A 10,568-nucleotide genomic window follows, 5' to 3' on the forward strand; every position below is an offset into this window, starting at 1 on the left:
CAACAACAATGAAATCAAAAGTTATAATAAAGTATATTGATTAAAGCAATATAGTATTTGATTCATCTGTGACATTTCTAATTAATTAATTATTCCAATCTATTATTATTTTATATTCGCAGATAGCGCGGCAAGTGACAAAAATAATCGACAAAATGATTTGATACCATCACAAATAACAGTAACATCCTGGAATGTAAGTTCCTTAAAAGATTTAACTAAGTTTTAAGAATATTACGTGTAAAGTGGTAATCAGTAGTAATTTATTGTATTTAACATAGTATTTTCAGATTAAATATTTTTTTATGCATTTTCCTCACAGGATATGCCTTTCTCTGGAGTTATGCAAGAGAACGGAAAATGGGTCGGGAAAGGATACGCATTTTACATTTTTGATTTAATCAGTAAAAAACTGAATTTTACGTACACTATTATTCCACCAAGCGAACACATTTTGGGTGATGAAAATAGGGGTATTCTTGGTTTACTTTATCAAAAGGTATTACATATGAAACTTATAAAAGAATGAAATAGATAATAACTTTGTCGTAAAAAATCGTATTTTATCAGAAGGTGGATGTAGCTGTTGCATTCCTTCCTGTGTTACCGGAAATGCGACGATATTGCACGTTCAGTACCGCTCTGGACGAAACGAAGTTAACCGCTGTGATGAAAAGACCTCAGGAGTCAGCTACTGGTTCTGGTCTTCTGGCACCTTTCGAAAGAACCGTGTGGTTGTTAGTTCTAGCATCGTTAATTTTTGTGGGACCGGTTATTTATCTTTTCGCAAGTATTAGGTGCCTAAAAACTGTTAAAATTTCACAAAAAGGTAGTTGTTTAAAAATTTTTCATAATTTTACTGACAATTTTAATTTGATCTGTTGACACAGAGCAAAGTTATGGCATGATCCGACTTCGGAGAATTTCAATATATCCTCCTGCTTCTGGTTCGTTTATAGTTCTCTTCTGAAGCAAGGGACGAACATTGTTGCTACAACAGGTAGAGTACAATGATTATTAATTATAAGCAGTTGCAATTATATTAACTTTTAATGTTTATGAGTTCGTGAAATTACAGATTCGACACGCATGCTTTTTGCTACTTGGTGGATCTTTATACTGATCTTAACATCCTTCTACACGGCGAATCTCACTGCTTTTCTCACGAAGCCACAATTTACATTGTCTATCAGTTCCCTGCATGATATTGTTCAGAAGGGATATAATTGGGTTACTTATCAAGGGCGCATGGTTGATTTTCTTCTATCTCAAGTAAGGTTCAAGGCGACTTTTCGATAAATCTTATAATAATTTAAGAATTTGACAAATAAATACAATGTTAAAACCTTGTTACGTTTTCAGAATCACCAGAATGATTTAACTTTGTTGAACATGAGTAAATTGCAAGGGAAAGGTGTTTTTAAGTATTACGAGCCATCAAGAGCAATCTTAGAATCAGTTACCACGAGTATGTATTGAATATTTCGAAACATAGAAAGAAACACCTGTACATAGGCAACCTGCTTTACAATGCCGTACTATAACTGGTCATTTTTCTTATTCGATTGTTTAATTATTTTTAGGAAGACTTTTTCTGGCGGAGGCACATTATTTGCAGACTTTAATATTTAAAGATTATGTAAATAAAACTCGCCATCATTTGGAACACAATTTGCGTTGTACATACGTCATAATGCCAGGTGGTATTTTACTAACTAGTCGTGCTTTTGGTTTCTCTTATGGTTCAACTGTTCAGAAACATATCAATGAAATGTAAGTTTTAATTGATAATTCTATTTAATTTTAAGATAAATGTATTTATTTGGTGAGCGATGTTAAAAACTATTTTAGATATAGAGCTGTTTTAGAATACAAAAATGAACTATTATTTAATAACAGGTTGTTGAGATTAGTGGAAACTGGTATTGTACAACACAGAAAAGAAGAGGATCTTCCATTGGCGGAAATCTGCCCTGTCGATCTTCGTTCAAGTGAAAGACAACTGCGAAATACTGATCTTCTTTTAACATACAAAGTTGTGGTGGCTGGATACACGATCGCTGCGATAATCTTTTTATTCGAAATAATTTATGCGTTTATTTCGTACCGAATAAAGAATAGCAAAAGAGAGACGCGCACCACTTCGAAAGAAAAATTAGAGGTTTCTTCACTTAACAATATTTCAAATCAAAATTATATGAGTGTGTTAAAGAGAAGTCCACCGGCGATTTACCAAGATCCTGGCAATGTTTTAATGCAAAGAAAACAACAGCTTGTCAATGGAAGAAATTACTATGTAGTTACTGATCGAGGCGGTGATCAAAGACTAATTCCTATCAGAACTCCTTCTGCTTTTTTGTTTCAGTATGCAGCTTAATCATAAAAATCGTATAATTATCGATTGTTGATATTTTTCATTGAAGAAGTGGAAGAATTTTCTACATAATTTTATGTGTCTCTTGAAAATCATAAACAAAATTAATGACATATACGATATTAGATATTACTTTACAATTTAGTTTTACATTAAACTTTCATTTACTCGATATTTCGAAATCTAATCATGATCTTTTACGCTTGCGCATAAATCTATGCAAAAAAAAGGGAGAACTGTAACTATTATATACTTAGTGTATTTGTACTTAATATTCGTAAAGCTCTTTAATATTTCCTATTATCGCTGTCCTTTCCTAATAAAAAAAAAAAAACAAGTATTACATGTTTAAAAATTCTCAGCAGAAATCATTAATTTACGATATCTAGTAAGAATTTTGCATAGGGAATTCTAATTTTCGCAATGACTAGCAAATGTTTTACACTGTTGGTAGTATTGAGTTTAAGATTAAAGAGTGAACGTATTAGTAAACAATAATAGCAATAGTAAACTGTTCGTTGAATGCCCGGACGTTTTTGTAAATATTCATGAACCTCTGTATTTATAAGATTTTGCCGTTACTGTTTAAAATCAAATGTAGCTGGTTATTTGACTTGTCTCTTTCCTGGGAGATTGAAGACGATCCTTGTTATACTACATTTTGTTTTATTAGAAAGCATCTCCCTGTCGCGTCAGTTAACAAGCTGGAGGTAATCAATTTGCAAAATAATTTTTTACACTATTTTCATAGTTTTGCTGCTGTAATAACCTATTCTCTAATTATATAAACTGTCTTCTATCAAGCAAAGTATCAACTGTTACTGTTCTGTAAATACTAACATAGAAACATTTTTTAGAAAAGGAGAGTGAAATGGCAGAGGGAAATACTGAAATTTGTGGATTCCTAGATGTTAAGTTTTTTGGTGGTAAATCTAAAGTTCACAAGGTTAAAAAGAGGACATTGGGTCCTTGGAAGGTTTGGAAGAGACATTGGTGTTCCATTAAAAAACTAGGTCCTGGCCTAGGTGTCAGAGTGCAACTTGATCATGGCATTAGCAATGGTAGTAATGCATCACCAAATGACAGGGACAATTCTATAACAATACCATTGGATGCACTTATTTGTCGCACTCAATCTAGATCTAAGCAATTTGCTTTTGGTATATTTCCTACCAAAGAAAGAAAACCATTGTTGTATTTAGCTGGTAATTCGGAGACAGAATCACAACGATGGATGGCAAACATTAGGCAACTGTTGAAACCTAGAAAGCATAAATTTATACCAGGATCTTATAGCATATCTATGGTTGATAATTCACATTCTAAGGCATCAGGAATGACAGGTATTTGAATTATTAATTGTATAAAGAACTTGTACTTATTGAAGTTCAATCACTAAAGTATATTGTAGGACTATATGGTGACTTGATGACAAACACATTGGGAATCTTTATAAAAGATGTTTATTCAGGTGAAACAATACAAAGTTTTGAGTGGAAAGAGCTAGGTCAATTTCATTTGGTCACAGCAGGACGACCAGAAGATGTTAAATTCATTTGTGTAATTCATACAAAAAAAGAATTTCGAAATGGAGTTGGTGAATTCCATGTGTTTTGTTTAGAAGCCACTAAGTTATTACAGGATTTGGTGACACAAGGCCGTGGTCCAAGGCATAAACAAACCAACAGAAGACCTTTAAGTTTAAGTGAAGGTGATCTTAGAGTATTAGTTCGCAACGAACCATCGCGAAATTTCCCAAGTATTCAAATGGTAAACGAAAGAACGGAATTGAAAATGTTAAATAAACGAAGAGAAAGTAGTGAACGATATGAAGAAATAAGCTGTAAAATACCTAGCAAAATGACAGAGCATGTTTATCAACCAGAACCAGCTAGTTGTTCTCATGCTAGAAGAATATCTGACATTTCTGCAACTTCTGGAATTTATGAGGAAATAGCAGATGAAAGGAGTAACAATGCAGCTGGTGCCTCGAGTTTCTATATGGATCAGCTCTTTCATCACCCTCCATCAGATGAACCACCACCTTTACCTCCGCGACAAAGATGCGCTTCAGAGTCTATGAAAGGTACCAGGTTCGTATTTACTTCATTTTTATTAATGCAAAATCATGTTTGCTTAATCTTATGCTTGTTTGATAAATATGTATAATTTTTTTCAAGGTCACAAGATATTCGAGCTTCTGGATCTAGTATTTTGACTCATCAGTCCCATAGAAATTCTATACAGATTGAAAGAAATAATTTACAATTCCAGAGAATAGTAGATGAGTCCAATTATGTTCCCATGTCACCTAGATTCAAAGATATTACTTTGCACAATTTACGAATGCAAGCATCTTTACAAGAAAATGATTACGTTATTATGCGATGAACGAGATATAAAATGTAGCAACAAATTGTCGTGAGAGATCAGCTGATATGTGGTATCAAATAGTTGATCTCTTTTCTGAACCATATTTCCTCTAAGTCCTCATGTACATATTTGAAACGGATATAAAAGACGAAGCATAGTTGACAGTAATTCAACTTTATGCAGAAATGACAGAGAAGAGGTCAAAAGTTTCGTGTTCAAACGTGATGCAAGACCTATTCGTACAAAATTTCATATACTTTATTCAAACTTATAAATTTGTACATGTGCGAGGATTCCGTTTTTGGAACTGTATTGGAGCGTATTATTGCAGCAGATCTGTATTGCTTGAATGTTGAATATGGCAACTTTTTTTTTTAATGTAAATATTTTTTCAGTCATGATCAAATCTCCTTACTTTTTATGTATTTTCGAACTAATCCATTGTTGTCAATCGGTATTTCGAACCTAGTCCTCGATTTGTAAAAATGTCAAATTCTTCTCGATTTAAAAGAGCTCCACGTACATCGTCCAGAACGATTACCTTTGGATGTCTACAAACGAAATAACGAAGACTGTCACAATTCCGTGATAACAGCATTTATATTGACATTTGCATCGTAACAAACAGTTGTGAATTTTTTACGAAATATATGTATATATAAGTATTCACATAAAAAAATATATTTACCCAGTCTCACTGCATCTTTCCCAAGCTTTTGCCAAAGACATTCTGACCAAATCTTCCACGAGACATTCAACAGCCTAAAAAGAAGAATTTTAAAAAGTGTACAAAGTTTAATATTTTATATGATTTTACAGCCAAACTATGGAATAATAAGTTCTTACCCGTATTATCATTCGACCAGCTGCGCAATGTACAACAGAGGGCACAATTTCTTCCGAAATTAATCTAACACCAATTTCTCTGGCAGTTTCACAGACAAAATCATAAATTGGGACTAATTTTTTTTGAAGATCTAACACCATAATTTTAGTATTCGCAACTTCGTTATTCTCTTTTTCTAGTTTTAGCATTTTCTTATTTTCTAGCATAACTCCGATACTTTCCACATCAACCTCAATATTCAGCTCGGTGGATTGATGCGCATTACAATCAAACACATGATCGTTTAATCGACCTGGATAAATTTGAAGCCACTTGCAGAAAGTTTCAGGCTCTGTACATGTAGAAACAGCTTTGGTTATTGCAGAATCAGGTAAACTTTTCTGCTGTTTCATTGATCGAATAGTAAAATCGGAGCAAAGAGGCGTATAACCATGTAATCGTGCCCAAATCATTATCTCCTTAATAGTCCACAGTTCTTCTTCCGCAATTAGCTTTTTCTTCAGGAAACACTGTATCATCTTTGCTCGATTCCATTCACAGGCATTTCGTTTTGCAATGGTATAGCTGAAAAACTCTTCTTCACTTGCACAAGCATAAGGATGGAGACGTCTGTAGTCGGGATCGGAAGCGTCGGGAGTCACCATAGGCATTCTTCTAACAATAAATCGCAATAGGCCTTGAATATTTAAAATATTTGCAGTCTCTATTGCTTTGAAAACTTCTTCGTAAAACTCCTTTTTACTTTGAAGCTTGTGCTTATCTTTGCCTAATGTGATCTTTTGGCGTGACAACTTGAACTCCTTCAATTCCTGATTGTTCACTTTCAATGCCTGTTCAGAAATTGACTCCTTCTCTAAGTTAGAGAGAGAATCATTGGACGAATTTCTTTTCTCTGCTATTTTCAACACCGGCTCATTGGAATTTACATTTAGAAGAATACTTTTAGAGAGTTGAAGCTTTAATCCTTGCTGTGCCTTCGTCCCATTTAGATTTCGTACCTGGATGGTAGTCTCTGAACCTGGAGGTTTCTTCAATAAACTAATGCCGCGAGAAGCAGTCAAATTCATCTTCGATTTCATTGGATCGTTATTAGATCTATGAGCGTGATCGTCTGTACGTGGAACTGCAATATCCACAGGAATTGTTTGATTATTTTGAAGAACTAACACATGTTTGCTTCCAGATGGTTCAAACAATGGAGGAATGGAGATTTCTAAAGGACGAAGGTTTGAGTGAACTTTGGAACAGCTCAATGGAAGTACTTTCAATGCATTTCGATTAATTTCATTTAACGAAGGTACGCTTCTGTTAATTACATCATCTATCTTTAAATTATTCAAATCTCCGTTTGTCAAAGGCTCAGTTGTTACTACATTATTACTGTTAGTAACTGTTTCCTTATCTTCTTCCTGCAGACTATCTTTCACTTTGAAAGATGAATCAATTAATGTGGATGTAGTTAACGAATGATCAATGGTCAAGTTCCCTTCAGAATCGTTTAAGTACTTTGAACCACAATAATCATGATCAAGTTCTACATAAAATCGCAATTTTTTCGCATTTATTAAATCTTCATTAATTTTTATATCTTCTGGAAATTCTTTTTTTATTATACCGTCACAATTCTTGTCTGTTAATTCTAGTGTTTCATTTACGATGTTGCTCATAAGATCAGACGTAAAAGTAACATCTTCATCGTTTTCTAGTTTTACCTTGCAATCATTTTCACTCTTGTTAAGATCATGATCGACAATTTTGCCCATATTTCGCTTAGAATTTCGAGGGTCCGCGTAAATCCATATGTCGACCAGAGTCTCGGACCCTAGAGTTTGTAGACCAGTATAAGTGCGGTCCAGCTTTAAATGGTGAATTATATCCATCGGTTTATTTAAAGCGCTTTTAAAATGTAATTGAACCCTTAACGGAAATTCACCCCAACCGCGTCTCGAGAGACAAAACGGTGCTGATGTAACTTCAACAACATCGTTAGGTCTATAACTTGGATGTAAAAAAAATCTGACTTTACTAACAAAGTCGTCAATATCAGGGTTTTCTTTATTCCCTCTGACATACATTGTCCACTTGTGACTAGCTGCATCTTCTCTCCATTCTGGAGGAATCCATTTTGAAATATTTCCAATAATTATACGTTTTCTAACTTTATGTCGGATACCTCTTGATGGACATTGGGACTCTGGGAGTCCACTTTTTGGTGGAATATATCGAGGAATTTTCTTTGGACGCGATTCTTCATCTGTTTCACTGCTTCTTTTCTGTAACCGGCAATGTTCAAAAGATTCCTCTAACTTTTCCGTTTTTACTGCAGTACAATCAATTGTGTTAATTGGAAATATTGAAATAGATGATGCAGAAAAATAATTTTCACTGCTTGATGTTGTTGATGCAGGAATAATCAAATTATCAGATAGCTTTGGTGATTTACCAATCAACTGTTTTATTGCAGGATGAATTTCTGTCTGCTTTGCTTCTCCATTTTGTGAATTCTGACACTGTTTGCGATTGTAAAAATCAGCAACAATGACATAACGCAAAAGGTGAAGAATCTTTGATGCTCTATGCAATCTTTCTTGTATTTCTAAAACTTCCTTTTCTTTTGTATTAATTTCTTGAGAAAATTCCCTTTCAATAATAGCAGTTATCTTCCTTGCAGTGCTACTTCGTGCTAAAAATGAAAATAAAAATCAATACTAGTGAATATCTATTCTATTTGTTAAATTTAAATTTTATGTAGGTCTCAGGAATAATTTTTTAAATAAAATAAAACAATCCTAATAATAAATGGAGTATTATACAAACTTTTTTACATTGAGAAGTGTATAAACAGTTTGGAAGTCATATTTTCAAATGGAAATTCCATTATATAAAGCAATCAAAACATTAATTTTACCATTTTCTTCGTAAATTCGTTGATGTTTTTCACTACTTGCAGCGGATGGCCCGTAATCGGGATCTTGATCTTTTAAGGCACTCATTTACCATAATCGGATTTCGAACGTATAGTAAGTCAGTGGAATGATGTTAGAAAACAGTTTTAATATAAATAGGTAATATTTTGTGTATGATAAAAATGGTTTCTCATCGCTGATTATATTGTTTTTTATACAGTAATACTTTTTTTCATTTAAATGACGAACATGTGGTCCATACTTTGTTTTGAAGCACCCTTCGAGTAGAAGGTTGCGGTTCTAAATGTCGATATAACTCTCTGTAAACAAATGATAGAGGTTATATTTTTCACGAGATGGTATTTCAGTCAATGATGTATATAATATTGAAAATACGAAACTCATTGCATATTTAATACTCCTGATTATATAGGAAATACTGCACGCGTGATATCATAGTGACAAATGCATACATACATATATCATGACTTGCTGTGGAACGATCCATATGTTACCTCATGATGTCGCTCAAAATTTCGAGAATTCGTGACAACATATGTGAAGTATGTTATTAGTTTGTATACCTAAAGTTAGTAACTTAGTAATAACAGGTGTGCCTTATAGTAAAAGAATTCAATGAACTTTTATTGTTATTTCCCTAAATGTGTCGCAGAGAAACCCTTTTGTTTCGTAAATATTTTTCATTTTATCAGAACATATGAAAAAAATTTTCATCGAGATTGTCACTTCCAATTCTTATTTTCTTGAAGAGTTTCTCCATCGATCAGCCTTTAGTTAAATAAAATGTGTAGTATTTATTTATTATGGTCAAAACTTTAAAAAAATCTCGTGTATATAGTTCGTCTTTGAAAACAAATGACGAATATTTGATATAGGAACTTTTATGATCTATAGCAGGGAAAACGTGGTGCCACAGATTGGTAACAAGTAGCCTGGTTGTGTGTGCAAGTGTAGTCATGGCTGTCTGACAAAACATTCGAAATAACAAGAATTAATGTAGTAGTTGGTTATCAAAGGTATCATGTCGTGTTTTTTACGAAGCGCAACGCTGCCCTGATTCAAATTAGGAGGAGTTTATCAGCGACGGAGTAGCTACGCTTTCATTCAGCTCTACGTACTCCGAGGTGTACTTTGTAGATATCGTTGGGAATAATAATAAATAAGTGGATAGCAATTGTAGTTAGGAAGGAACTACGAGGCCCAAGGCGAAGTGAGCGTGAGTTTGCGTTCTCTTCTAAAATCTTGTTAAACGAGCGTCGCGTCTAACGACCACCGACGATCGATTACGCAAGATGACCATTCTGTCGAAGAAGAAGACGAACGCCTCAAAAGATAGACGAGAAGGAGGCAGCACTTCCGAAGTCGATGTTCACGGAGTGCAAAACGAGCATAGCTCCGGATCCATCGCACTGCCTAATAGCCCATATCAGGTGAATGAATATCCTCATTGCAGCTATGCTACTCGCACAATACTTGCATCGTAGTTGCAAGAGCGAACCTTAAACGACCTTTTGCGAACCGTGACAGGTACGTGCAGCGAACGGTTTCGCGGTCGATCTACACGGGGTACAGACCGATCACGGATCTGGTTCTATCGTTCTTACAGGAAGCTCGTACGAGGTAAGAAAATTATAAACTGATATATTTTTCATTTCTTTTTTTATATTCATTTGGTTGTTTACACTAATGTACCCGATTTTTGTTGTATAATTAATTAATCACCAAAAGCAATCGTTTATCTTATGGACAACCATTTTCTCTTATTTGAAAGACATTTCTTAGAATTGAAGAAATAAATTGGATTTTAATATGCATAAATGGTTATGGTTAATAAATGTGTGGTGTAATATATGCAATACCTGTTTTATATGTTCTTATATTAAAGTCAAGTGTAGATCGTAGAGAAGATAAACATTTTGAAGAAGGAAGTGGTCCCAGTCATGGCAAACGACACAGACAACGAGCAAGTCCACACAGGTATATTAAAAAACGTTTCTTAAAATTATTTTAAAGAAAAAAAAGAAAACAAATATTTAATATTTTATAG

General features: G+C 33.9%; 4 protein-coding genes across 4 annotated transcripts in view; 3 read left to right on the top strand and 1 right to left on the bottom strand.

Moving 5' to 3' along the window:
* Window positions 1-322: 322 nt before the first annotated feature.
* On the top strand, window positions 323-2,377 carry LOC108570632 (glutamate receptor ionotropic, delta-2). Its single transcript, XM_017932518.1, has 7 exons — window positions 323-499; window positions 571-797; window positions 891-1,000; window positions 1,079-1,272; window positions 1,363-1,468; window positions 1,584-1,773; window positions 1,900-2,377. The coding sequence occupies exons 1-7, from the start codon at window positions 326-328 to the stop codon at window positions 2,375-2,377; spliced, it is 1,479 nt and encodes a 492-aa protein (XP_017788007.1). The 5' UTR covers window positions 323-325.
* Window positions 2,378-3,245: 868 nt separating this feature from the next.
* On the top strand, window positions 3,246-4,765 carry LOC108570651. Its single transcript, XM_017932540.1, has 3 exons — window positions 3,246-3,717; window positions 3,786-4,467; window positions 4,555-4,765. The coding sequence occupies exons 1-3, from the start codon at window positions 3,246-3,248 to the stop codon at window positions 4,763-4,765; spliced, it is 1,365 nt and encodes a 454-aa protein (XP_017788029.1).
* A 274-nt stretch (window positions 4,766-5,039) lies between these two features.
* LOC108570633 lies at window positions 5,040-8,587 on the bottom strand. Its single transcript, XM_017932519.1, has 4 exons — window positions 8,503-8,587; window positions 5,594-8,277; window positions 5,436-5,509; window positions 5,040-5,298 (listed from the first exon to the last, which is right to left on the bottom strand). The coding sequence occupies exons 1-4, from the start codon at window positions 8,585-8,587 to the stop codon at window positions 5,181-5,183; spliced, it is 2,961 nt and encodes a 986-aa protein (XP_017788008.1). The 3' UTR covers window positions 5,040-5,180.
* Window positions 8,588-9,480: 893 nt separating this feature from the next.
* Window positions 9,481-10,568, top strand: part of LOC108570605 (OTU domain-containing protein 5-B) — a 3,485-nt gene continuing 2,397 nt past the window's right edge. The window contains exons 1-3 of the mRNA XM_017932490.1: window positions 9,481-9,951; window positions 10,049-10,141; window positions 10,407-10,498. Of these exons, the coding sequence (XP_017787979.1) occupies window positions 9,814-9,951; window positions 10,049-10,141; window positions 10,407-10,498 (323 nt within the window). The 5' untranslated portion in view covers window positions 9,481-9,813. The remainder of the gene's footprint in view (window positions 9,952-10,048; window positions 10,142-10,406; window positions 10,499-10,568) is intronic.

This window comes from Habropoda laboriosa, unplaced genomic scaffold (assembly GCF_001263275.1).
Source record: "Habropoda laboriosa isolate 0110345459 unplaced genomic scaffold, ASM126327v1 scaffold101, whole genome shotgun sequence".
Lineage (NCBI taxonomy): Eukaryota > Metazoa > Arthropoda > Insecta > Hymenoptera > Apidae > Habropoda > Habropoda laboriosa.

Bases quoted from the DNA above. Each gene is read 5' to 3' on its own strand.
- LOC108570633 (XM_017932519.1), bottom strand. From the start codon at position 8,587: ATGAGTGCCTTAAAAGATCAAGATCCCGATTACGGGCCATCCGCTGCA. The intron at 8,278-8,502 runs GTAAAATTAATG...TTTCATTTTTAG, and splicing joins ACGAATTTACGAAGAAAATG to CACGAAGTAGCACTGCAAGG. The intron at 5,510-5,593 runs GTAAGAACTTAT...TCTTCTTTTTAG, and splicing joins CTGGTCGAATGATAATACGG to GCTGTTGAATGTCTCGTGGA.
- LOC108570632 (XM_017932518.1), top strand. From the start codon at position 326: ATGCCTTTCTCTGGAGTTATGCAAGAGAACGGAAAATGGGTCGGGAAA. The intron at 1,001-1,078 runs GTAGAGTACAAT...GTGAAATTACAG, and splicing joins GAACATTGTTGCTACAACAG to ATTCGACACGCATGCTTTTT. The intron at 1,273-1,362 runs GTAAGGTTCAAG...TTACGTTTTCAG, and splicing joins TTGATTTTCTTCTATCTCAA to AATCACCAGAATGATTTAAC.
- LOC108570651 (XM_017932540.1), top strand. From the start codon at position 3,246: ATGGCAGAGGGAAATACTGAAATTTGTGGATTCCTAGATGTTAAGTTT. The intron at 3,718-3,785 runs GTATTTGAATTA...AGTATATTGTAG, and splicing joins TAAGGCATCAGGAATGACAG to GACTATATGGTGACTTGATG. The intron at 4,468-4,554 runs GTTCGTATTTAC...ATTTTTTTCAAG, and splicing joins GAGTCTATGAAAGGTACCAG to GTCACAAGATATTCGAGCTT.